The following is a 27,336-nucleotide window of genomic DNA, read 5'->3' as shown; positions in this document are numbered from 1 at the left end:
AGGAGTGTGAGAGGCCAGGGCCAGTGAGTGGAGATAAGAAGGGATTTAAACTCCACTTGGACAACACTGGGGAGCCACTGAGGGACTGAAGCAGGGAGTGAGTGATGGGTGCAGATTCCGTGTAGAAGGATGCTTGGTGCCTCCCTGTGGAACAGCGAGGAGGGTCTGCAGAGGGACAGGGGCCCTGGGGCCGGAGAAAGCGGCTAATGCGAGATCCCAAGAGCAGGGTCCGCCTGACTTGATGGATTAGACAGAACGAGGAGAGGAAGGAGCCTAAGGTGACCCCCGGTGTGGTTGGCCTTAGGGTGGGGGTGGGGCCGTTCACAAAGTGGGGGGAACGGAAGGAGCAGCAATGGGGCTGATCACGGGGCCCAGGGATGTGGCTGGCTGCTGGAAGCGCGGCGCGCCTTGTGGCCGAGGATGGAAGAAGCCCCAGCACTGGGACGGCAGAGCGCTGAGGACGGGGAAAGCCGGGAGGGGCAGGCAGGAGCAGCAAGTGGTAAATGCCAGGGCAGGTGGAGTAGGGGGACCGTCGGGCTTTGGCCTCTAGCGTTGGTCTTTCCCAGGAAGAGCAGTGAGCGGGGAGGGGCAGCGGTGTCGGGTGGGGTGTTGGGGAAGTGCTGAGAGGGCGGAGGTGGGGTCAGTGTGTGAGGAGTAGACGAAGCGCAGAGCGAGGAAGGAAGGGGTCTCCAGAAAAGGAAACAGAGGAGGCAAGAAGTGGGAGGAGGCAGGAAGGAGGCCGCTGCCTCAGTGGAGCCCAGGCAACAGCCCGGACGCGAGCTCAGGCCGAAGGAGCCCTGCGTGCTGCGGGCGGCAGGAAGGCGACCGCGGCCTCGCTCTCGGACCCACAGGGATGAGGCCTCGGGAGCCGAGGCTCGACCCCACCCACTGTGGCCTCCTCGGGGACCCTGGCATCCTCGCGGTCGGCCCACCGGAGGTGGCCCCGCCCCCAGCGGTGGCCTCGGTCGCTCCGGAGGATGTCCGGTCGCCGGGAGCGGGGCTCCCGGGGTCGCTGATGCCACCCCTGGTCTCCTCCGCCGAGCCAGAGGGCCGGAGCCTGGGTTCGAGGCCCAGCTGTGCAGTGTGGCTCCGGGACCTGACTCTGCCACGCGCAGCGGGGTTGGGTGGCCCAGGCCGGCGACTTCCTCGAGTTCCCTCTCCCCGCCCCGGGCGCACAGCAGGGTCTCATTACCGCCCATCCCCCTCCGCTAGCGCCCCGCGTGCCGGGGGGTCTCCGCGGCCGGGGGGAGGGGCGGGTTATAATGAATCCCAGGCCGGAAATTCCTCCCGAGGGGCCCGGCTGGGCTGCGGGAGTGAGGGGGGGCCGGCGCTGAGGCTGGCAATCTGCCCGCACCACCCCTCCTCCTCCTCCGAGTCCGCCCCCCGCATCATGGAAACTGGGCCGCCGGCCGACCCCCATGGCTCCGCTCCACATTCCTGCCTCTGGGGGCGGGCGGGGCACGAAAGTTGGGCTACCCGCTTCGGGCCGGTCCGCAGGGGGAGCCGCGGACCTCCGAACCCTCCTTCTGATTTGGGACGAGCACCGCCTCCCCATTCCAGCTTGGGCACATCTTCGGGGAGGTTAGGGAGACCGGCAGGACCCACGACACTCCATTCGATTCAATCAACTCTGAGAACCTGGTTCATCTCTATTTACCCTCCCCCCCACGTGATTACTCTTCATTAAGCGCTCGTGGGCTTACCCCGGGCTGCGCCCGTATTGTGCGCCCAGCCCTCAACGCCGGATTTTCACCTCTCAGCATCTGGCGAGGCAGACACCATTATGCCCATTCTACAGGTGAAGGCAGTGAGGTTCAGACAAAGGAAGGTTCAGATAGTAGGGTCGGGCGGAGCAGGAACTCCGGCCACCTCCTCCCGGAAGCTCCCCGGACGGCGCTGGGCATCTGTAGGCTCTCAGATGACCCCAGATTCCTCTCCGGGGCGACTGGAAGGAGGGACTCTGCGAGACGGGGGAGGGCGTGCGGGCTTCGAATCCTGTCTGCTCGCTCAGGCTGTGGGGCTGGGCAGGGGTCTCAGTTTCCGCACGTGGGAAGAGGGCGCCCCCCCAGGCCTTCTGAACGACGTTAGCGGGGGACTCGAGCCCCCGGATCCTCCGAGTCACCGGGCGCGCACACAGCGCTTACCTGCTAGCCTCAGACTTGAGTCGCTGCCTCCTTCCAGCCGTGGGGCCTGGCCGGGCCCCGGCCAGACTGTCCCGGGGGCTCCAGGGGGGCGGGGCCAGGGCAGCGCTAGGCGGGGCCGGGCCAGGGGGCGGGGCCGGGGGCCGGGATTCCTAGGAGACCGCGGCAGTGCCGCAAGCCGCGGCGCGCGGACTGGGACCCGGACCCAGCCGGGTACGGAGGCGCCAGGTGAGCAAAACTAGGAGCCTGGGGTTCGTCCCCTTCTTTCCCCAACTTTTTGTTTAGCCTCTCCCTCCAGATAGGCGCTGCGTGGGGGGTCGGGAGCCCGGTTCCCCCTTTCCCCGGAGTATGGACGCGCGGGGAGGCGGGACCCCGGAGTGTCCGGGATCCAGCCCCGAGCAACTTCCCGAGACATGGGACCTTCGGACTGTGTCTCCAAGTTTCTGCCTCTCCGGGGTCCCCAGCGTCGACTCACTCCCTCCAGAGTCTCAGGGTCTCCGAGCATGTCCCCATCTCTCTGCAAGCCTCCGCTTCCCTTCCCGCCAGGACCCGCGGTGGCTCAGGGGTGACCTTTCCGGAGCTGGGGCCGGAGCGCCAGCTCTGGCCTGGGGCGGGGTGGTCATTTCTCCAGTTTGGGGCTGGGGAAAGGGCTCCACACTCAGAAACCGGGGTGGGGAACGGGGTTCACCTCCTCCCAGGACGCTCCCGGGGCTGAGCAGAGAAGTGCCCAGCGTTGGGTCCTAGTAGAGCCCCCGTCCTGTGTGGCCTATGACCCTGGCAGGCCCCTCCGCCTCTCCCGGCCGCAGTTTCCCTCTGTGAACACCAGGCTTTGGACGCGGAAGACGCCGGGGCTCTATGCTAGGCCCTGGGCCTTCAGCGCTCCTGTCGGAGGCAGGGATGGGGTGTCCTGCTTTGAGCTTCGGGGGTGCGAATGGGGAGTGACTGGGGTAACAAGGCCTCCTTCCTGGGGCCTCGACTACGGGTTCCAGCGTTGCAGCTGTGGAGAAACCAGACTGGGGCAGTGAGGATGCACCACTGGACAGCGAGGTGCTAACCCTCCTCTCCTAAGGCCGGAGCGCCCCGGCCGGGGCACCGTTTCCTCCCACATCCTCCCTTCCGTGGGGTCCACACCACACGTAGCCCCGCGACTCCTGCCCGGCCCGGATTCAGTCCTCAGGCCTCAGGCCAGGCCGCACCAGCAGCCGGGAGGGGCTTAAGCCGGGCGGCCCAGACCCTGCGGCAGCCAGAGGTGCAAGGGCGGCGCTGCTCCGGCCGGGATGCGGGCCACTGAGGCCTCGGGCGGAGGAGTCCGGAAAGGAGGCCAGGCAGCTGGAAAGGGGGATGTTTCATCCCGAGGAGCCCGAATTGGAAACGCTGCAACCTGGGGGGAACAGCGTTGCCCGGGCTGACAGGAGAGCCAGGAGGGGAGCTCACTTGGCAAGGCCCGGCGCCCGGCACCCGCAGCCCCCTGCTTCCTGCCCTGGCGTTAGCCCGGCCGCTGGAGGAGGGGGCGGCCTCTTCTTCGCGGAGTTTAAAGAAATCCTGGGCCAAGTCTGCCACTTGTTTTGGTCAGAGCGGTCTTCTCGGAGTCTAGCTCAAGTCTCTCTTGCTGCAGCTTCAGTGCTGACTGAGGAGGTCTGGAAGGAGGAGGTGGGCAGGAAGAGGCTGGAGGCCGCGACACCCGCTCCTTCCTTCCCTGCGGTACTTGAAGCGCAGCAGAGGGGAGGTGGGGCCCGCGAGCGACCCCAGCGGACCCGGGTGGCTGAGTGCCCCCTCCCTCCTTTACTACGGTGCAGCCACCTGCGGGGGTGAGCTCGAGCTCGGGCGGGGCTTACCCTGGAGACTCCGCTGCCTGGGGCCCCACACCTCCCGAGGCCCGGGACCCGCAAGCTGGCCAAGAGGGCGCAGGCGGCCGGAGCCCCGCAGCCAAGGACGCGCCAAGGAGCAGCCCGCGCGCGACCCCCTCCCTGGTCTCCGCCCGCGGGCCCGGCCAACTCCGGCTTCTGCTGCGCGTCCCTGGCTCGGAGCTCCGCTGCGGAAAACCCGAGCGGGGGCGGCTCCCCGCCTCGCAGCCCGGGAAAATCCGGGGGTGGCCGCCAGGGATCTCCAAGCGTCCTGGGCCAGGCAGCCCCATCTTCCCTCCCGGATGTGGGCCCCCGACCTGGCGCTCCGACCGTAGGCCCGTCGGTTCAGTCCCTGCCTCCCACCTTCTCTCCGCAGAGCGCCAAGACGACTGAGAGATGACGGCTGGGAGCCCCGGAGACTGCGGGGAGGTGCGGAGGAGCCCCGAGGGCCGCGTCTCCCGCCTGGGCCGCCGCCTGGGCCGCCGCCGGCGCCCGCGCTCCCCGCCCGAGCCCCTGCGGGTGCGGGCGCGGCTGCGGCTGCGCTCGCCGTCGGGGGCGTTCGCGGCGCTGGGTGCGCTCGTGGTCCTGGTGGGCATGGGCATCGCAGTGGCCGGCTACTGGCCGCACCGCGCCGGGGTCCCGGGGCCCCGGGCTGCAAACGCCAGCGCGCCCCACCTGAGCGAGCTGCGGCGCGAGGGTCGGGGCGCCGGCCGGGCCCACGGCCCGCACGAGCGGCTGCGACTCCTTGGGCCCGTAGTCATGGGCGTCGGCCTGTTCGTGTTCATCTGCGCCAACACGCTGCTCTACGAGAACCGAGACTTGGAGACAAGACGGCTTCGTCAGGGGGTGCTGCGGGCTCAGGCGCTCCGACCCCCGGACGGCCCGGGCTGGGACTGCGCTCTCCTCCCCAGCCCCGGCCCCAGGACTCCCCGAGCCATAGGCTGCGTGGAGCCAGAAAGCTGGGACCTGTCCCCGCGTCGGGGTACCTCACCAGTCCCGTCAGTGCGGAGTCTGCGTTCAGAACCTGCTAATCCTCGCTTGGGGTTACCTGCCCTGCTCAACAGTTACCCGCTGAAGGGCCCAGGGCTGCACCCACCCTGGGGTCCACGGACCCAGACTGGCCATGTGATTATCACCGTGCAGCCCTCTGGTTCCTGCATTGAACATTCCAAGTCTCTGGATCTGGGCCTCGGGGAGCTCCTGCTTAGGGCCCCAGCAGCTCGGGATTGTGCTCACCGAAGCTGGCCACGGCTGGACCGCCTTAGTCTGGGGGGTTACGCCAAGTTGGGAGGAGGAGGGGACTTGGGGGCCCGGGTCTGAGGAGCAGGGGACAGCCTGCTATGAGGCTGCAGCATGGACCATGGTACAGGACTAGGACTGGGAGTCCCAATGTCTAGTAGATGCTTCAGTCACATCCCAGACTGGGGATGGATGCTCTGGCCCCAGCAGCTGCTAAGGCATCCTGACTTGCATGTCGGCAGAGAAATGCCGACTGCACAAGGGTTCAAAAAACCGGAGAGAATGTGTTTTAACGTGGAATCTGGAGACCAGCATGACTCAGCCTTAGGAATTCCTTCAGCCTCCAAAAGTGGCCTTAGCCCTGGACAGGTACCTGAGGGGGCTGGAGGTCAAGGCCAGGGTGACTGGGAGATTTATCTGGTGTCTTGGCAAACCCAAAGTTGTGGGCAAGGACCCTAAGACTTGGAAGGTAGGTTGTGATGTTACAGGCTGGGATAGGGTTTGGGCCTCTGGGAAGACGGGCAATGTGGTGGAGCTGAGATGTTCCACGGCCATCTGGGATGGAGACTGAGCCTTTAACTCCTACCACGTCAACCCCTCCCCGCTCAGCCATGCAGGGTATATCCCACGAGGGCTACACTACTGCCAATGCCTTCATACTGAGGGTCTGGCCCCTCCCCAAAGAGGTCTGAGAAGCCCCCTTTCTCTCCTTTGTCATGGCCTGTGCCACGAAATTTCCCTCCAGTTGGCAAAAAGCATATGCCAGTTCCCAGAAATCCTTTTATATGTTGAAACTGCATTTTGGTCAATGTGGACAGCTTTAGAAAATGGCTTGGACCTGGGTCTTCCTGTCACACGTTTAATTTTTCCCGAGTTGCCGGTAAGAGAACTTTAAAAGTTGATCAATCTTCAGAGTCAGTCCTTTTTTTTTTTTTTAAAGTTTATTGAAAAATGCAATACAAGAAGAAGCAAGACCAAACAGTATCTAAACACTACCACCACTTCTCTTAACTACAAAAGGCCAAAACGGCAGATCTAATTATTGCCTATTTAATCTAAGGATTTTGCCAATTTGATTCGGCTGGCATAGTTCCTATTTTGTCAAGAAATGTAAACAACTACTTGATATGATTCATAATTTTTTTTTTTAATTTACAAAACTCCTTCATTTTTGTCACCAAAATAAAACATTTGAGAGAGATCTGTAAAACCAACCAGCCTGGGGCTAAGATCCTGGACAGGTATTTCCCACGAGCCTTCCTTGGTGTTGGTCAGGCCATAGCCCTGGCTCCATTTCCCGAGGTGGACTGTTGCTCCCTCACCCTCAGCTGCCCCGCAGAACACACGGTGGGGGGCTGGGGGCGGGCAGACATTCCCTGACAGGTTCCTGCAGCTAGGCTCTGTGGGCCCTCAGCGGATAAATTCAGGTCCTGCTTTGTGGGTGGGTTGGGTAGGTGGGTGGCAGAGACCTCACATGGCTTGGAAGAAATCTTTGTTTCTGAAGTGAGATAAAAATAAAATTGCAGTGCGAGTTGTTCCTGTGCTGTGCCTGAGTCACTTTAGGAAAACTGCCAAGTTGTTGACACTGGAAATGAACTCTTCTCCCCTCTTCACCATTTCCACCTGGACAGTCTGTTTTTCTTCACACACACGCACACACACAGTTGCAGGAAGAAAAAAAAAGATCCAAACAATTGCCAAACCCCAAGTTCTGTAACCAGAGAGGGAGGAAAAGGAAAGAGGCTTGGAAGGACACCCCTCGTGTTGGATTGTCCAAATCATGGCTTCTCAGCGCCAGAAGGGCATTGGAGGTCTTCTGGTCCAATTTATAGACAAGGAAGCAGGGTGAAGTGAGTTGGTGACAGATTGAGGGGAAGTTCAGGCCCCTGATTTGTGGTCCTAGGCAGTGAAAGTGGCCATACTGACCTGGACGGCACAGGATACTCAGCGTGCCAGGTTCCTGATGTGTATGCTGTGCCCTCTTCCTTTCCCCATCTTCATTCCACAGGTTGCAGCTCTGCAAGCTCCAGCAGCTCTTCCAGCAGGACAGCTGGCCACTGGCAAGTGAGCTCACATCGCAAGCCTATTTGATGTGAGCTGGATTTCCAACCTCACCACCGCTCTGGGCAACAAAGCTCGGGCTTGGGCACGGCCTGGAAAGCCCCATCGTTCCAGACTGTATGCCCCATGCTGTCTGTCCCTGAGACAGGGCACTCTCTTTCCCCCACAAGCCTGTCACATATCCCACCTGAGCTCTTCCTGTCCCTGCCCAGAGAGAGCTACCTGTTGGTTAGTAACAGTCTCAAGTAAGTACTAAGAGAAAAACGCACACTCGTGAAATCAGTTCAAACCAACTGAGTTTGTCTAAACAAAGCTCAGCCAGCAGAGACTCCGGAGACGTGCTGAGGGCCGGGAGCAGAGGCTGTAGACTTCTCTCCTGCTCACCGCCCTGCAGCCCCCAGCCACTGCTGACGGGGACCCGCTGTCCACCTCAGGAAGCTCACTTTCTGTCCTAGAATCAGGATTCTAAGAACTTGTAGGTAGATCTGTTTGTGGGAAGCAAGCTGGAAGATAAGAGAAGCGCTACTGAATAAAAATGTCCCCTAATCTTTACCAGGAATAGTGGAATTGGGGACATCAGTCCTCATTTTCAAAAACAAAAACAAAAAATTAAACCCAAACCCACCACAAACATCAAGCCACAAAACCTGACAGACCTCAGATGGCAAGTGGGGATGAGTGGAGCTGGTGTTTGTACCCCTTGTCAAGTGGGGTTTTGTGGGGAGCGTGGCCCCTAAAAGCCAATTCCCACGCTCCAGAAGGGTATCTGCAGGTAGGGGCCGGTCTGGACCACGACCCCCTCCTCTCTCAGTCACATCCTTTCTCACCCCAGGATTAAAGAGAGAGGCTCAGGGATGGTCTCCTGGAAATACTTCTTAGCAGGATCCAACTGAGATAAACTCCACCACTCCCCTGTGTGAAGTGCACATTCCCAGAACTAGAAAACCTTTAAAAAAATCTCGTCAACTTTCTTTGTCCAAATCACCACTAAAAATGTGTGGTCAGTGCTTTTGGCCCAAAGTGCCTATTTTTCTGTGAGTTTTGGTCTCTCCTGAGATGGGAGGTGGGGGGAGCACTTAGCAGAGCCACTGCTTCTGATGAGGTAAAAAGGGAGGGAGGGCAGGAAGGTGAAGGCCACGGATATGTTCAAACATTCACAGTATCAGATATATCTGAAGCAACTTCTTATGTCTTTGATCTAAAGAAGCTCCAAAAAGAAAGAACAGGAGAGAGGAAAGAAAACAATACTACATTCTTAGCAGAGGCCTCTGCCTCACCAAACCACCCTCAGCAAAGGGACAGGGACATCTTCCTGGGGTCTCTGGATCAGGGCAGCCGCCCTGCCTGACATTCTGATAAAGTTACATCACTGGCTCTGAGAAAGGGCTGGTTTATGAAGTTTCTGCTGCCATCTAAAGGGTATAAACTAGGGGAGGAGCAGGGAAGCCCCACTAAGCTGGCTTTGTCCCCCAACACAGCTGACGGAGTCATTGGAGGATTTCCCAAAGAATGCTGTGGACCCTGTCAGTATAAATGGGGAGAGGCTGGGCTGAAGGGGTTACAAACGACCCCATAAAAAAACAAAAGGCTCTTTAAAAACAGTCCAAAGAGTGAAAAGTTGAACAATTTCTGGTATCACAATATAGAAAAATGTATTCAAAAGCATCAGTGATATCTAGAAGACTTTCTTGGTATAAACTCCAAATAGAAAATGAAATTGCTTTTCTGGTGGTTTAGAATCAATCATCTTAAAAGTCTGAAGTCTGACTATTGCAGGTTAGCTTCTTTATCATTCTGCTGGTTTTCTCTGGAATGGAAGATGGGCAGGGAGTCGGGGGAGGGGGGAGGGTAGGACAGTTCCTAGAGGAAAGAAAGAAGCAAAGTTTTAAAGTCCCGCAAAGGAGACTGCTACCCAGTCCCAGTGCCAAGTTCTTGTGGCCACAAGTGACAATCAGGGCCTGAGCGGTTTTACAGGGCCCCATCCTACCTGGTGATTGATGGCTTCTTCAAGTTATTTGTAAACTACTTGTAGGCATGACTTTATCTGGAACCCTGGCTCCCAAAAGGCAGCTATCCTGCTTCCAACTCTCTAGTCTGGCCCCAGAGCTTCAGCCCTTTCTTTCCTATCCCCCAAACCCTCATTTCCAGACAGCTAGTGCTGCTTTGCTTGGTTTTGTTCTTCTCCTCTGGCCCTCCCAGGTCTAGGCTCAGAGAGGCCTGTGACAGTAGAGAGTAGGGCGGCAGGGAGAAGTGGGGGGAAGTGAGGTGGAGAAGTAGGAGGACGCGTGAAGATTCAAGAGGTGGGTGGGATTTACATCCACGTTTGGTGTATCTCTTCCACCCCGTCACTGCTGGCACCGCTGAGGGCAGGAGGAGACCTAGCTGCTTTAGTTGGAGCCAAATACTTAATAACGTCCCACACCCTCCTCCTCAGCCTTCCTCTGCCTTCAGTTTATCAAGTCCCAGTGTGGACACCTCTGGGGGGATGGCTCCACTCCACAAGGACGGCCCATACCTGAGCTCACTCCTCAGAGATTTCGGTTTCCTGATGGACGACCACCTTGGTCACTGACATGTCTGGGTGCTGCTCCTTTGCCTCCTTGATGGCCTGTACGAGGACCTGAGAAAGACAGAAACAATGCCCATCAGGCGGAAAGCAGCCTGGCTGGTGAAAAAGGCAGGGATCATAGGACACCATTTCTCTGGCAAGTTCAATCTTTCTGTCTACAGAACCAGAGCAGCATGTAGGCTAAGCCAAGCTGATGATGGCCGTGCCCGCCCTATCCTGCTTAGGGAGGCTCCTGGACTAAAAACACAGACACAGGGAAAGCTTAGAGCTGTCTTCAAGGAATCAGGGAGGGCCTGGAGGGGTGACAGCCTGGGTGGCTCTGGGAAGATTCACTCAAGAACAAAGTGAAATCTGTGTTCAGCGTAGGGTAACCGGGAAGCTCAGGACAGGAGAGGAAAATAGCGAAGCATGCTACAAAAAGGAAGAGATGTCTTTGGCTAAAGTAGAGACAAGAAAGGAAGAAAGAGTGGGAGGGCCCATGACATGCCACATACTGGCCTAAGTACATTACTTATTATTATTTACTTGATCTTCACAACAACTCAATGAATTAAGGTAGTATCCTTAATTTCATATTTTAGACGTGGAAACCAAGGTTCAGTGGTTAAAGTGCTTAACGTTTCACAGCTAGTAAGTAACACAATGGGGATTTTCACTTAAGTGTATCAGACTTTCCTCTTTGCCACACTGTTTTTTAGTTTCAGAGGGAGGTGGAAGGGATGACGACCCGATTTTAGTATCTGGAGGAGTTCTGATCATTTTAGAAAAGCTGAAGGGAGCAGAGGGAAAGTCAAAGAAGAACAATGACAGGACTACTCCCCTTGGGCTGCAAGTCGCTGAGCCTCAAGCTCAGAGCACCCCAAGGTGGAAGAGCCCAACACAGCCTTTGGGGGATGGCGGCATGAGATTCTCAGTGACAGGCCTCCATCAAAAAGGACTCTAGCTAGATATGACCAGCTGACTGTTGACCCTGGCTCTTAAGACTACTTCTAGGAGGGACGGGAAGAAGGGAAATCCCTCTTTTGGTCTCTTGACTCCATGAAAGCCGTTCTTGGCACTGCCACCTCTACAGGCCCCTGCTCATCCTCCCTCAGCCTGTTTGCTCAACCAGTCTGCTCACGCTTCAAGGCCCAGCCCAAGCCCCCTCTCTGGTTACTCTGGCCTACACCCCTCTCTCTCTGACAGCCCGCACCTTAAAGTGCCCCCTCCCGATCCAGAGTGCACCACATCTTATCCCTTCCACATGTCCCTCATGCCTCAGAGACTGAGGGACACTGGAGCACCTCTGAGCTATCAAGTATGCTTGTCTTTTTGTCCCAATAACCCTGAAAGAAACCTATGATTATCTTTATTTTACAGATGGCAAAACCACAGCTCAGAGAAGTAAAATAACTTGCTCAAGGACGCACAACCAGTAAGTTGCAGAGTCAGGATTCAACCTGGGTCTGTCTCACTCCAAAGCCAAAACACCTTCCTATGCCATCTACCACAGATGGAGCACGTGGCAGGGGCTCACATCACATCAGGCCGCGCAGGTGAGTGCAGGCTGGTAACACAGCAGGATCCCTTGAGCTGGAGCAAATAGAATGCAAGGCCTCCCACTTGGGCTTTTTGCAGCCTTGTTGGTGGGACCCTCAGCCCGGTGTTCTCAGCTGTAAGTCTCAACCCTGCTACCAAGGGAACTGTCAGCACTGCAGCTCAGTCTATTTTTTTTTTCTTTAAGGCACTCAGCATATCAGCATAAAGGCCACAGAACTATTGCTCCAGCACTCCTGTCAATGATTCCAGAAGCATTTACATGCAGTCTCTTCCACCCCCGCTTTTCTGTAGCTTTACTGTTCTAACCTCACCCAGCAGAGAATTGGGAACATTAATCCTGACCTTATTATTTGCTAATTGCTCGAAGCACACAATTAGCACCTAATTAACATAAAAGCATAGAATTTTAGCACTCAGAGGGCCCAGAAATTAGCTAGATCAACCTGCTCTCTTTTAGGAGAGAACAAAAAAAAAATATGGGAGGTAAAGTGATTTGCCCAGGGTCATACAACAAGTTAGTGATAGATCTAGGACAGAAATCAAGTTCCAGGTCTCCTGAGTTCCAGCCCATGACACTGTGTCCCCTCTAGCTCGCCCCTCTGAGGGTAGAGACCACATGTTGGTTTGATATCGTCTACTGTCTCCAGCACAGGTTTGGGTACATGATATCCCCTGAACAGCTACAGCTCTATTTACTTGGAGCCCACCACACACCCCACAATGTACTTCTGTATCTCACTTGATTCTTGCAACAACCTTGAAGGAAGATGCTATCTTATAGATGAGGAAACAGAGGCCTAGGGAGTTAGGGCTAGGATATGGTAAGAACTAGGATTTGAGTCTAAAGCCCATGTTCTTTGCATTACACTTCCCTGCTTCTCCAGTCTACGGCCCCCATCCCACAGGCCTCAGTGATCCGACTCCCTTTGTCCTTCTTCTCGATTAAGAGCTAGAGTAGCTGAGAGGGCTCCTTGGAGATAAAGCTGTTATCTTTTGCAGCAAGCCAATTTCGGTGTCCATCAGTGATCCTGCCCCAGAACCTCTCCCATGCCCAGGATCTCAGCATTCCCACCTGATCATGGTCAATATCGGCATCTCCTGTGATCACAATTCTCTTTTCAATCCGGGTCTCTGAAATCCCACCTTTTACAGTCTGAAACAAAACGGAGGTGACCATATGAGAAAGAAAGAAAGAAAAACCCAAACAGCAAAACAACAGCAAGAAATTAGTCTGAAAACTATACTCCAAATTTTAATCTGCTGCTGGGTACTGAATAGGGTAGCTTTCTCACACACTTGTTCAAAATCTTGGCTGGACCTGCTAAAATGAGCACACGCTTATTCCCTAGTATTGCTAAAAACCTTTAATAAGCTAAACAGAAAGTCATAATTCTCTATTATTTATTTTTAGCTTTTTCTTCCTCCCAAACACCAAAGAATTTCTGAGTAAACAAAACAGGTGTTCCTTTTTGCTCTTTTCCTGTATATTTTGATTGTTTTCAAGAGGCAAACAAATCAGAAGACTATGAACAAAAAACGTCATGCAGCTTGAAATTAGGCTCTTTATTTTAAAACATTTTCATATTACTGATGTCAAAAGACCCTCAAATAATCCCCCCAGGGTAGGTAGGTTTCCCTACTTCACAGATGAGGAAACCATGGTCTAGACATATTAAGTAACTGGCTTCCAGTCATCTGTGTGTTGATGATGGAGCTTGGTCAGCAATCTAGATTTCTTATTTACAAGAAAATGCTTTTTCATCTAAGTGCTACCACAAACATTGACTGTCTTTGATTTTCTGGGAGTAGTTCCAATTTTAGATACTTTGTCCCTCTTGCCCCCATAAACAATATTCTAATAATTTCAATATTTCAGCATCCAAACTACAGTTCCCATGGCCTTGATCCTGGACATGACATAAAAATTCTCTGTGAGACCCTGAGTTCTGATTTTTGGCTTGGAAAATATGGTTGCTTAATAATACCAACAACACCTGCCCTTAAACTGACTTTTTTTTTAAATAGATCTTTATTGGAGTATAATTGCTTCACAATACTGTGTTAGTTTCTGTTGTACAACAAAGTGAATCAGCCATATGCATACATATATGCCCATATCCCTCCCACCCTCCCTATCCTACCCCTCTAGGTCATCACAAAGCACCAAGCTGATCTCCCTGTGCTATGCTGCTGCTTTCCACTAGCTATTTTACGTTCAGTAGTGTATATATGTTGATGCTACTCTCACTTTGCCCCAGCTTCCCCTCCCCCACCGCGTCCTCAAGTCCGTTCTCTATGTCTATGTCTTTATTCCTGCCCTGCCACTAGGTTCATCAGTACCATTTTTTTTTTTTTTAGATTCCATAAATATGTGTTAGCATACAGTATTTGTTTTTCACTTTCTGACTTACTTCACTCTGTATGACAGACTCTAGGTCCATCCACCTCACTACAAATAATTCAGTTTCATTTCTTTTTATGGCTAACATTCCACTGTATATATGTGCCACATCTTCTTTATCCATTCATCTGTTGACGGACATTTAGGTTGGTTCCATGCTCTGGCTATTGTAAATAGTGCTTCAGTGAACACTGTGGCACGTGTCTCTTTATGGGGTTTTTTGGTTATTTATTTATTTATTTATTTACTTTTGGCTGCATTGGGTCTTCGTTGCTGCGCGCAGGCTTCCTCTAGTTGCAGCGAGTGGGGCTACTCTTCATTGAGGTGCGTGGGCTTCTCATTGCGGTGGCTTCTTTTGCTGTGGAGCACGGGCTCTAGGCACATGGGCTTCAGTAGTTGTGGCAGATGGGTTCAGTAGCTGTGGCTCAGGGACTCTAGGGTGCAGGCTTGGGCTTAGTTGCTCCGTGACATGTGGGATCTTCCCAGACCAGGGCTCGAACCCATGTCCTCTGCATTGGCAGGCGGATTCTTAACCACTGCGCCACCAGGGAAGTCCCCGTGTCTCTTTTTGAATTATGGTTTTTCCAGGGTATATGCCCAGTAGTGGGATTGCTGGATCATAGGGTAGTTCTTTTTTTTAGTTTATTAAGGAATCTCCATACTGTTCTCCATAGTGGTTGTATCAATTTACATTCCGACCAACAGTGGAGGAGGGTTCTCTTTTCACCACACCCATTCCAGCATTTATTGTTTCTACATTTTTTGATAATGGCCATTCTGACCAGTGTGAGGTAATACCTCATTGTAGTTTTGATTTGCATTTCTCTAATAATAAGTGATGTTGAGCATCTTTTCATGTGCCTCTTGGCCATCTGTATGTCTTCTCTGGTGAAATGTCTATTTAGGTCTTCCACCTATTTTTTTAATTGAATTGTTTGGGGTTTTTTTGTATTGAGCTCCATGAGCTGGTTGTATATTTTGCAGATTAATCCTTTGTCTGTTGTTTCATTTGAAAATATTTTCTCCTATTCTGAGGGTTGTCTTTACGTCTTGTTTATGGTTTCCTTTGCTGTGCAGAAGCTTTTAAGTTTACTTAGGTCCCATTTGTTTATTTTTGTTTTTATTTCCATTTCTCTAGGAGGTGGGTCAAAAAAGATCTTGCTGTGGTTTATGTCAAAGAGTGTTTTTCCTATGTTTTCCTCTGAGTTTTATAGTGTCTGGTCTTACATTTAGGTCTTTAATCCATTTGGAGTCTTTTTTTTTTTTGAGTTTATTTATTTTTTTTGTTTTGTTTTTGTGTGTGTGTGTGTGTGTGTGTGTGTTTTGCGGTACGTGGGCCTCTCACTGTTGTGGCCTCTCCCGTTGTGGAGCACAGGCTCCGGACACGCAGGCTCAGCGGCCGTGGCTCACGGGCTGGAGCATGTGGGATCTTCCTGGGCCGGGGCACGAACCCGCGTCCCCTGCATCGGCAGGCGGATTCTCAACCACTGCGCCACCAGGGAAGCCCCTTGAGTTTATTTTTGTGTACGGTATTAGGGAGTGTTCTAATTTCACTCTTTTACATGTAGCTGTCCAGTTTTCCCAGCACCACGTATTGAAGAGACTGTCTTTTCTCCATTGTATGTTCTTGCCTCCTTTGTCAAAGATAAGGTGACCATATGTGCGTGGGTTTATCTCTGGGCTTTCTATCCTGTACCATTGATCTATATTTCTGTTTTTGTGCCAGTACCATACTGTTTTGATTACTGTAGTTTTGTAGTTTAGTTTGAAGTTGGGGAGCCTGATTCCTCCAGCTCTGTTTTTCTTTCTCAAGATTGCTTTGGCTATTTGGGGACTTTGTGTCTCCATAAGAACTGTAAAGTTTTTTGTTCTAATTTTGTGAAGAATGCCATTGGCAGCTTGACAGGGATTGCATTGAATCTGTAGATTGCTTTGGGTAGTATAGTCATTTTCACAATATTGATTCTTCCAATCCAAGAACATGGTATATTTCTCCATTTGTTTATGTCATCTTTGATTTCTTTCATCAGTGTTTTATAGTTTTCTGAGTGCAAGTCTTTCGCCTCCTTAGGTAGTTTATTCCTAGGCTTTGTTGCGATGGTAAATGGGATTGTTTCCTTAATTTCTCTTTCTGATTTTTCCTTGTTAGTGTATAGGAATGCCGGAGATTTCTGATTTTTTTTTTTTTTATGTTCCTGATCTTAGTAGAAATGCTTTCAGTTTTTCACCATTGAGTATGATGTTTGCTGTGGGTTTGTCATATATGGCCTTTATTATGTTGAGGTAGTTTCCCTCTATGCCCATTTTCTGGAGAGTTTTTATCATAAATGGATGTTGAATTTTGTCAAAAGATTTTTCTGCATCTATTGAGATGATCATATGGTTTTTATTCCTTAATTTGCTAATATGGTGTACCACATTGATTGATTTGCATATATTGAAGAATTCTTGCATCCCTGGGATAAATCCCACTTGATGATGGTGTATGATCCTTTCAGTATGTTGTTGGATTCTGTTTGCTAGTATTTTGTTCAGGATTTTTGCATCTATGTTCATCAGTGATATTGGTCTGTAATTTTTTTTGTGATATCTTTTTCTGGTTTTGGTTTCAGGGTGATGGTGGCTTCGTAGAATGAATTTGGGAGTGTTTCTCCCTCTGCAATATTTTTGGAGAGTTTGAGAAGGATCGGTGTTAGCTCTTCTCTAAATGTTTGATAGAATTCACCTGTGAAGCCATCTGGTCCTGGACTTTCGTTTGTTGGAGGATTTTTAATCACAGTTTCAATTTCATTACTTGTGATAGGTCTGTTTATATTTTCTAATTCTTCCTGGTTCAGTCTTGGAAAATTGTACCTTTCTAAGAATATGTCCATTTCTTTGTGGTTGCCAATTTTATTGGCATATAGTTGTTTGTAGTAGTCTCTTATAATCCTTTGTATTTCTGTGGTGTCAGTTGTGATTTCTCCTTTTTCATTTCTTATTTTATTGATTTGCATCCTCTCCCTTTTTTTCTGGATGAGTCTGGCTAAGAGTTTATCTATTTTGTTTATCTTCTCAAAGAACCATCTTTCAGTTTTATTGATCCTTGCTACTGTTTTCTTCATTTCTATTTCATTTATTTCTGCTCTGATCTTTATGATTTCTTTCCTTCTACTGACTTTGGGTTTTCTTTGTTCTTCTTTCTCTCGTTGATTTAGGTGTAGGGTTAGGTTGTTTATTTGAGATTTTTCTATTTCTTGAGGTGAGATTCAATTGCTATAAACTTCCCTCTTAGAACTGCTTTTGCTGCATCTCATAGGTTTTGGGTCCCTGTGTTTTCATTGTCATTTGTTTCTATGAATTTGTTTATTTCTTCTTTGATTTCTTCAGTGATGTCTTGGTTATTTAGTAACACATTTTTTAGCCTCCAAGTATTTGTGGTTTTTACAGTTTTTTTTCCTGTAGTTGATATCCAATTTCATAGCATTGTGGTCAGAAAAGATACTTGATATGATTTCAATTTTCTTAAATTTTCCAAGGCTTGGTTTGTGACCCAATGTGATCTATCCTGGAGAATGTTCCGTGTGCACTTGAGAAGAAAGTGTACTCTTCCACTTCCGGGTGGAATGTTCTATAAATATCAATTAAATCTACCTGGTCTATTGTATCATTTAAAGCTTGTGTTTCCTTAGTTATTTTCTGTTTGGATGATATGTCCATTGGTGTAAGTGGGGTGTTAAAGTCCCATACTATTATTTTGTTACTGTCTATTTCCACTTTCCTGGTTGTTAGCATTTGCCTTATGTATTGAGGTGCTCCTATGTTGGATGCATAAACATTTATAATTGTTATATCATCTTCTTGGATTGATCCCTTGATCATTATGCAGTGTCCTTCCTTATCTCTTGCAACAGTCTTTATTTTAAAGTCTATTTTACCTGATACGAGCATTGATACTCTGGCTTTCTTTTGATTTCCATTTGCATGGAATATCTTTTTCCATCCCCTCATTTTCAGTCTGTACGTGTCCCTAGGTCTGAAGTGGGTCTCTTGTAGACAGCATATATATGGGTCTTGTTTCTGTATCCATTCAGCCAGTCTGTGTCTTTTGGGTGGGGCATTTAATCCATTTACATTTAAGGTTATTATTGATATGTATGTTCCTATTACCATTTTCTCTCTCTTTTTTTTTGCGGTACGCGGGCCTCTCACTGTTGTGGCCTCTCCCGTTGCAGAGCACAGGCTCCGCACGCGCAGGCTCAGCGGCCATGGCTCACGGGCCCAGCCGCTCCGCGGCATGTATGTGGGATCTTCCCGGACCGGGGCACGAACCCATGTCCCCTGCATCGGCAAGCGGACTCTCAACCACTGCGCCACCAGGGAAGTCCCATTTTCTCTTTTTTAAAATTTATTTATTTTATATATTTATTTTTGGCTGCGTTGGGTCTTCGTTGCTGCACGCGGGCTTTCTCTAGTTGTGTCGACAGGCTTCTCATTGTGGTGGCTTCTCTTGTTGCACAGCATGGGCCCTAGGTGTGCAGCCTTCAGTAGTTGTGGCACATGGGCTCAGTAGCTGTGGCTCGAAGGCCCTAGAGCGCAGACCCAGTAGTTGTGGCGCATGGGCTTAGTTGCTCTGCGGCATGTGGGATCTTCCCAGACCAGTGCTTGAACCTGCGTCCCCTGCATTGGCAGGTGGATTCTTAACCACTGCACCACCAGGGAAGCCCCCATCACCATTTTCTTAATTGTTTGGGGTTTGTTTTTGTGGGTCTTTTTCTTCTCTTGTGTTTCCTGCCTAGAGAAGTTTCTTTAGCATTTGTTGTAAAGCTGGTTTGGTGGTGCTGAATTCTCTTAGCTTTTGCTTGTTTGAAAAGCTTTTGATTTCTCCCTCGAATCTGAATGAGATACTTGCTGGGTAGAGTAATCTTGGTTGTAGGTTTTTCTCTTTCATCACTTTAAGTATATCCTGCCACTCCCTTCTGGCCTGCAGAGTTTCTGCTGAAAAATCAGCTGATAACCTTATGGGGATTCCTTTGTGGGTTATTTTTGGTTTTTCCCTTGCTGCTTTTAATATTTTTTCTTTGAATTTAATTTTTGTTAGTTTGATTAATATGTGTCTTGGTGTGTTTCTCCTAGGGTTTATCCTGTATGGGACTCTCTGTGCTTCCTGGCTTTGGGTGACAACTTCCTTTTCTATGTTAGGGAAGTTTTCCACTATAATCTCTTGAAATATCTTCTCAGACCCTTTCTATTTCTCTTCTTCTTCTGGGACCCCTATAATTCGAATGTTGGTGCATTTAGTGTTGTCCCAGAGGTCTCTGAGACTGTCTTCAATTCTTTTCATTCTTTTTTCTTTATTCTGCTCCTCAGCAGTTATTTCCACCATTCTGTCTTCCAGCTCACTTATTCATTCTTCTGCCTCAGTTATTCTGTTATTGATTCCTTCTAGTGTATTTTTCATTTCAGTTATTGTGTTGTTCATCTCTGTTTATTTGTTCTTTAGTTCTTCTAGATCTTTGTTAAACATTTCTTGTATTTTCTCAATCTGTGCCTCCATTCTATTTCCAACATTCTGGATCATCTTTACTATCATTACTCTGATTTCTTTTTCAGGTAGATTGCCTATTTTCTCTTCATTTATTTGGTCTTGTAGGTTTTTACCTTGTTCCTTCATCTGTGACATATTTTTTTGCTGTCTCATTTTTTATTTTCTTTTTTTATGAGTGGGATTGTGTTCCTGTCTTACTGGTTGTTTGGACTGAGGCTTCCAACACTGGAGTTTGTAGGCTGTTGGGTAGAGCTGAGTCTTGGTGCTGAGATGAGGACCTCTGGGAGACCTCATTCTGATGAATGTTCCCTGGGGTCTGAGGCTCTCTGTTAGTCCAGTAGTTTGGACTCAGAGCTCCCACCACAGGAACTTCAGACCGACCCCTGGCTCGTGAACCAAGATCCCGCAAGCCCATGCTGGGCGGCATAAAAAAAAAAAAAAAAAAAAAAAAAAGGAGAACAATACAAAGTAAAAACTAAAATTAGATGATGAAACTAACAGATATGTTAGAAAAAATATAAAAATAAAAATATAGATGAAACAACAACTGGAAGGTAAAACAGAACCACAATAGTAAAAAAAGAGGAGAAAAAAAAAGTGGAAAAAGGCCTTGGCTGTGGAGAGCGGGCCTAAGCAGGGGCAAGATTTGGGTGGTTAGGACCCACAGGGCTGGAAAAGGCCCTGGGAAGGAGGGAGGCGTGGTAGGGCTTAGGCTCAACAGAACAGAAGGGGCCCAGTGCCCCCTGCCTCCTGCCTCTGGTCTCAGAGGGTGGGGAACCCTCCTGGCTTCCTGGGCTCGAGTGGGCGGGGCAAACGCCCTTCACTCCTTTCCTGCTCCTCCGGTCCTGGAGGACCCCTTCCGCCTGCCTCTCCTGTTCTCTCCTGGCCTCCCTCCTATGCCCCCAGGACCAACCCAGCCCAGAGGGGACCTCTGAGGGCGTAGGACCCGCCCGAGAGCCAGGCAGACTTCCCCAGCCCATTGGGCAGGGGAAACGCTAGGCATGCTCCCCTGACCCGAGCCCCCGAGGGTCCCTCCAGGCGTCAGAACCCCTCCCCCTTCTCAGCCAACCCTCAGGGGCGCTGGTCCTGTCCAGCCTCCAATTCTCCTCCCCCCTCAGTCTCCCCACATCCTACCGGTTCGCTTGGGGGTTCTTCCCATCTCCTTGGGCATCGGGGTCCCGCACCAGCATTCAGCGGGCGCCCTAGTTGTGGGGAGACGCAAACTCTGCATCTGACTTTTTAAACTGACTTTTTAGGCTGACCTCCACAGCCAGACAGGGGACTCACTGACCAGGGAGACAGACGAATGTGTAAAGAAAACAACCACATGTGACTTTAATGAGACCACGAAGTAGACAGGGATGCTCAGGGTCTCCCTGGGTTTATTGCTGGGGAAAGCAACAGTGCCTTTCCACCCTGGACACTGGGAATAATTTGGCTCAGTAGGGAAGAAGCTGAAAACCCTTGCTTATGGACCGGGGTTCTCGCAGAGAGGCAGCAAGCTTGGCATGCCACTGGATTTCAGAAGGAATTTCTAGCTTTCTGTTACCTTGGTAATTTGAGTTGTGGTGGTGCTGCTGGTGGTCTCAGATGTGATGGTCTGAGCTGTCAGCAAGACTCCTGGGTCCAAGTCCCCGTTGCTGTCATCAGTCTGCAGAAGGAGACGCAACTCATCACCATGCCTCTTAGGAAACGTCATGGGCAAATGTTGCAGATGCAGCTTTGCTCTGCAGCTGCACGTTCTAAAGCAAAAACCCAATTCCCTTACAGTGATCTCTTAATTAACCAATAAAATTAATCCCCTGGGAACAAAGCTCCTTCTAAAATAGTTGGACAAGTCCAGTTTCCCCAGCATTGGGTCAGTGATAGGAGTGGATGAGAAAAAGGAGGCAGGAGTGTAACCACAGGTTCAACAAGAGTGACAATAACTATGCACACGTATACAGCATTCTATAGCTCATAAATGGCTTTCAAAACTTCATCTTTTTTGATGCTTACACAAGCCCTATGAATATAAATAGAAAAGGGAGAAACTTATTAGCACTCCCAGGTAAGACTCAGGCTCAGAGAAAGTGAATGATTTGCCCAAGGACTCAAAACTAATCCTCTCCACAAACCTGGAGCTCTTTACACACCACCCAGGGCAGGAAGGAAAGGTATAAACTCTTGGTGGCTAAAGCATGTCTAGGTTCTGAATCATAGGACAGAACTTTCCAGGAAGAACAAGGAAAGGTCCTTGCTGGAGTTTAAGGGACCAAGGAATCTCAGGCTATCTTTTATGAAAATCAAGATGGGAGACTGGAGCACATGAGATAGGAAATGTCCTTTTAAGGCAAAGTGGGAGGAAATACATATAATATCTCAATGACATTTCTGACAACAAAACTTTTATTGAAAGGGATCCTCGTCATTATAGGAGGGGTTTAAAAGTGTTTAATGCCGGCCTACACAACTCATCTATACAGAGAACAAGGGCTGGGGCTATTTCTTTTTCCTCCAGGGCGCACTGTACTATGACCAAAATAAATATATTATCATCAGGCTGAGAAATGACATTAGCAAAAAGGAAGAGAGATGGTTGGCAGGAGCCAAACTCAGCCTGATGAATAGTTATCAGCAGCCATTTGGGCCATTAGCAGACTCAGAGCTGCTGACAACCTCTGACCAAGATGGAAACAAATGAGGAGGCTGGAGGCTGCCTACAGCTACATGCTTTTCAGATAAAATACCTGGTACTGGTATTGTACACTGACTCAGAGGGGCATTTAGAGAATTGCGATTATTTTCGTAAAGAATTTTGCAGCAAGCAATGTGCTAGGTTACCATCCTTCTCCGCCTCTTTATATAAGTCATTTGCATTATAAGCAGAGGCCTCCAACTTTTTTATGAGCAGGGCCACATTTCATTGAGCCAAAACTTTGAGATACTGTGGGGAGGGCAGAAGGAGGAGAAGAGAATTAGGAAAGAGAAGAGTCCCTGGCTGGATTCACTTCCAGGTTCACAAAACAAAGAGAGGGAACATGATTGTGTCACCTAAGTCTTTCACACACGTCACCCTCATACCAGGCATATTACTGGCTAGTTTACTAACACTTTCTTCAGCCCAGACATATTTAACTACCTTAGATTCAGACTCAACTAACATTTATTGCACTTGTACTATATGCCAAGCCCATAATGCAACTGTTAACTCAATCACACCTCTCAGTATCTGAAGTAGGTACTATTATTATACTCACTGTATAGTTCAGAAAAGTGAGGTCCAGAGAGGTTAAATAATTTTCCAAAGGGATTTCCCTGGTGGTCCAGTGGTAAAGAATCCACCTTCTAATTCAGGGGATGCGGGTTCGATCCCTGGTCAGGGAACTAAGATCCCACATGCCGCAGGGCAACTAAGCCTGCGTGCCACAACTACTGAGCTCGTGCACCTCAACTACAGAGCCCACGTGCAACAAACTACAGAGCCCATGTGCCCTGGAGCCTGCACACCACAACTAGAGAGAAGCCCATGTGCTGCAACAAAAGATCCAGCGTGCCACAACTAAGACCCAATGCAGCCAAAAAAATAAAAGTAAATAAATTAATTAAATAAAATAAAAAGAAACCTTAAAAAATAATAATTTGCCAAGGTTCTATGCTAATAAGTGCTTGAACCAGGACTGAGGGCAAAGACTTCCTGTCTGAAGATTGAGGTTCAGGTTCCAGCTCAGACAGTGGCTGGCTGTGGAACCTTGGGCAAGTCATTCTGACTTTTCTGAGCTTTAATTTTCTCATTTTTATAACAGGCTACCCTGTAAGATGTGCTCTGCCTCCACTGTAGCACTGCTGTGAAGATCAAAAGAGATTTTAGAAATAAAAGTACATTATAAGTTGTTATTAAGAATTTGTGTGCCAATATATACACAATGGACTATTACTCAACCATAAAAAAGAATGAAATAACGCCATTTGTAGCAACATGGACGGACGTAGAGATTATCATACTAAGTGAAGCAAGTCAAACAGAGAAAGACAAATACCATATGATATCGCTTATATGTGGAATCTAAAAAAATGATACAAATGAACTTATTTACAAAACAGAAATAGACTCACAGACATAGAAAACAAACTTATGGTTACCAAAGGGGAAAGGGTTGGGGGGAGGGATAAATTAGGAGTTTGGGATTAAAATATACACACTATTATATATAAAATAACCAACAAGGACTTACTGTATAGCATAGGGAACTATACTCAATATCTTGTAATAACCTATAATGGAAAAGAATCTAAAGAACAGATACATACATGTATGTATAACTGAATCACTTTGCTGTACACCGAAACACAACACTGTAAGTCAACTATACTTCAATAACAATTTTTTCAATCCAAAAAAACAAGAATTTGCGTGCCAAGAGGGCTAAACCTTTTTGAAGAGCACCTCCTCTACTAAACCTAAGAATCTATTTTTTTCTACCTCCCTCCCACCCCCTTCCTCCTCCTTTTCTGTCTCTGAAGAAGGTGGAAGAGGGAGGAGACATTGTTATAATTTCCAACTTAACACTCTTCCCACATGGGGCCTCTTTTCTTACCAGTGTTTTCTCAAAATGGTACTGTAGCTTTCACAGTTGCTTATAAAGTTAACCATCCCTTTATCCTATGACACAGTAGTTCCACTCTTAGGTGTTTACCCAAGATAAGTGAAAACATATGTCCACAGAAAGACTTGCACATGAATGTTTAAAGCAGCTTTATCCATATTTGCCCCCAACTGGAATCAACTCAACTGTCCATCAACAAATGAAAGGATAAACAAATTGTATATTGTTTATTCATACAATGGTATATTCATACAATGGAATACTACTCAACAATAAAAAACAGTGAACTATGGATTCATATAACACGGATGAATCTGAAAAACATGTTCAGACACAAAAGGGTATGACTGTATACTTCCATTTATATCAAGTCCAAGAACAGGTAAAACTAAGCTATGATAACAGAAATCAGAGCAGTGGCTGCCTAGAGGGATAGGGATGGACTGGCAAAGGCTATGAAGAAAGTTTCAGGAATGATGAAAATGTTCTGAACCCAAATGTGTCTTGGCTACACAGGTAGATACATTCGTCAAAACCAATCAAAAATTGAACTCTTAACATCTGTGCATATCATTGTATGTAAGTGTTACCTCAGGTACACATAAATGCACATATATGCAAACAGTAAAACCCTATTCTGGCTCCCCACCTCCTCTCGCCATGTCCCAAAATGTAGGAATTATGGATGGATTAAAAAAAGGTTCTCAGGTTTATTTGTCTGGAAAGATAATAAAAACACAAGCAGAAATAATTATAGTAAATAAACAATAACAATAGCAAATAATTATCTGATGCTTATTATGTGCCAGGCACTTTTTTCTACAAATTATTTACAGCATACTGCACTGAGCTTTTTCATTTACCAGCTTATCATGTAGATATTCCCAGCAGAAGCTTTTAAAAATAACTGTAAAGCATTACCTTAATGGGATGTACTATAATTTACTTAACCTGTTCCCTATTGATGGACATTTAGATTCTTTCCATGGTAGTGACATCTTAATTTGAAACGCACATTGTGAAACTCACATTTTATGTACATTAACTCATTTATTCCTCTCAACAACCCTATGAGGTAGAACTATTATTAGCCTCATTTTACAAATGAGGAAACTGAGGCACACAGTGATTGAGTAACTTGACTGCACACTAGTAAGTGATGGAGCAGGTTCAAACCCAGGAAATCTAATTCCAAAGTCAATACTTTTCCCCACTATACTCCACTGTCTAGTCAATAAGAAGTAATTTGTATCTTGGCTGACTATCTTAGATGTATAACAATATAATATCTACCATTTTGAAATAGCCACTATGTGCCAGGCAAATATTACCTTTATCTCAGTGACCTTAAAAAGGTATTTTTCAGAAGAGAAAGCTAAGGCTCAGAGGTTAAGTGACTTGCTGAAGTTCACGAAACTAGCAAGTGTTGGAATGAAGATCCAGGTCTCTCTAACTCCAAAGCCCACATGCTTTATCTTGTACTTCATAATGCCTCTGTATTTCTCTTACATGCTAGGATATTTAAAAATGACTGCTTCCTTTCCCTTTTTTGTAGGGGCTACACTCAAACCAAACATGGGCTTCTGTGGTCAGGATGGCCCTAACAACTTTTTTAATAATTTATTTTGAACTATTAAAAACAGTTTTTTTGATATGCACATAATACAAAATTTTAAATCTTTAAAATGGAGATCAATGAAATGTTGGTCTCCCTCCCACTCCTAACCACAGCCTGCATCCCAGGCCTCTTCATCCCAGGCCACCACTGGTGGTTTTTTGTTTTTGTTTTTGTTTTTCTAAGTACCCATTCAGAGTTAGTATATTCACATATAAGCCTATTCATACATAGCTGTACATACAACCCTTTTCCCTCCCATAAACAGTGGCATATTATTTATACCATATTGCACTGCATGTTTTCATTTACCGATTTATCACGTAGATTATTCCCATCAGAAGCTTTTTTTAATGGCTGCACAGAATTGCCTTAATTGGATGTACCATAATTTACAAACATTTCCCTACTGATAGACAGTTAGGTTGTTTCCATGGTAGTGACAACTTAAAGGGTTCCCTCCCATCTGCAAGTACTTCTTTTCTAAACATCCCTGGCTCTCACTGTGTGCACAATGTTAAAGGAATGTCCCCAGACTTCCTTTGTAGTCCCCTTCACTGCCAAGTCCTGTTCATCCATCACTGTCTCTCCTGACGCAGCTCTTTCTTCTTGTTTCCTCAGGCTACACCTCAGTTCTTCACAAGCAACCCCCCAGACCTCCCGTAGCCATATTCCTGTCTCTAGGCAGCCTCTCCTTTGATAGATGCAGCACACAGCTTTAGGAACTATCTTCCAAAACCACTGCTTTAATTAGGCCACTTTATCACCACTGCCAGAAAACCTGAAGCAACCTCTCATTATTTGCCAAACTCAAATTCTACACTCTAGACCACAAGAGACAGACACGGGAAGTATACTAACGTTAATTGAATGTCTATGAATGTACTAAGCGCTTTACTGACATCATTTCACTTCATCCTCCCTCAAATCTTGCAGTGGTATGTAGTATTATCCCCATTTTACACGCAGGAAACAGAGGCTTACAGAGATTAGCAATTTGTTTAAAGTTATCCAGCTAGTACACAGTTGAGCTAGGATACAAATTCTACTTGTCTAATGTCAAAGCAAGTGCTTTTAATTGGCAAGTTACACTGCTTCCTAAAGGTGGATATTATCATCCGGTTTATGGTGATGTGAGGATTAACCGAAAGGATTCATGTGAAAACACCCAGCCAGAGCTCCATGTAGCTGTGTCTCCTTCCCATCATGCAGGCTTCAGCTAAAATGTCACATTCTCAGAGAGGATTTTCGTGACTATTCTAGCCCCCAAATGGCAACTTTTCATGTTATTCCACATTGTCTACTTCTTGATCCTATTTTAGTTTCTTTACAGCACTTATCACTGTCTGAAATTCATACATTTATGTGTTTTACTGCCTGTCTCTCCTGACTTGAATGTCAGTTCCAGAGCATATGGCCTGTGTCCACCCTGTACACTGCTTTGGCCTACAGTATAAATGCTCAACAAATATTTGTTGCAGTAATGAATTAACAGCTCAGTTTATAGAAGGAAAAGTTTCTCTCACTTTTTGCTTCTGTGAATAAGAAAGAAGAAAAATAACTCAGAGGGCAGGCAGCAGAAGCAAGAAGAACTACAATACTGCAGCCTGTGGGACAAAAGTCACATTCACAGAAAGATAGACAAGATGAAAAGGCAGAGGGCTATGTTCCAGATGAAGGAACAAGATAAAACCCCAGAAGAACAACTAAATGAAATGGAGATATGCAATCTTGCAGAAAAAGAATTCAGAATAATGATAGTGAAGATGATCCAGGACCTCCGAAAAAGAATGGAGGCAAAGATCGAGAAGATG

General features: G+C 48.2%; 2 protein-coding genes across 18 annotated transcripts in view; one reads left to right on the top strand and one right to left on the bottom strand.

The window, feature by feature from the left end:
- Positions 1-1,729: 1,729 nt before the first annotated feature.
- TMEM200B (transmembrane protein 200B) lies at positions 1,730-6,817 on the top strand. 3 transcript variants are annotated; one of them, XM_060089315.1, is made up of 2 exons: positions 1,730-1,798; positions 4,362-6,817. In XM_060089315.1, exon 2 carries the CDS (start codon positions 4,382-4,384, stop codon positions 5,303-5,305), a length of 924 nt encoding a protein of 307 aa, XP_059945298.1. In that variant the 5' UTR covers positions 1,730-1,798; positions 4,362-4,381; the 3' UTR covers positions 5,306-6,817. The 3 variants fall into 3 exon arrangements, with proteins under 3 accessions (XP_059945298.1, XP_059945296.1, XP_059945297.1); XM_060089313.1 differs by lacking the exon at positions 1,730-1,798 and adding an exon at positions 2,286-2,369 and having other exon boundaries at positions 4,362-6,816; XM_060089314.1 differs by lacking the exon at positions 1,730-1,798 and adding an exon at positions 3,864-3,949.
- The window catches only part of EPB41 (erythrocyte membrane protein band 4.1), a 206,028-nt gene continuing 184,855 nt past the window's right edge, over positions 6,164-27,336 (bottom strand). For 9 of the 15 annotated variants that reach the window (XM_060089295.1, XM_060089296.1, XM_060089294.1 and 6 more), the window contains 4 exons: positions 20,871-20,972; positions 12,466-12,546; positions 9,801-9,905; positions 6,165-9,145 (listed from right to left, as the gene is read on the bottom strand). In XM_060089295.1, coding sequence (XP_059945278.1) covers positions 9,807-9,905; positions 12,466-12,546; positions 20,871-20,972 — 282 coding nt within the window. In that variant the 3' untranslated portion in view covers positions 6,165-9,145; positions 9,801-9,806. Of the gene's footprint in view, positions 9,146-9,800; positions 9,906-12,465; positions 12,547-20,870; positions 20,973-27,336 lie in introns of all 15 variants that reach the window. The other 6 variants (XM_060089309.1, XM_060089312.1, XM_060089290.1 and 3 more) reach the window with 1 other exon arrangement.

This window comes from Mesoplodon densirostris, chromosome 2, assembly GCF_025265405.1.
Source record: "Mesoplodon densirostris isolate mMesDen1 chromosome 2, mMesDen1 primary haplotype, whole genome shotgun sequence".
NCBI lineage: Eukaryota > Metazoa > Chordata > Mammalia > Artiodactyla > Ziphiidae > Mesoplodon > Mesoplodon densirostris.
Note: the sequence above shows the minus strand (reverse complement) of the source record. Positions and strands in the feature narration are given on the sequence as shown.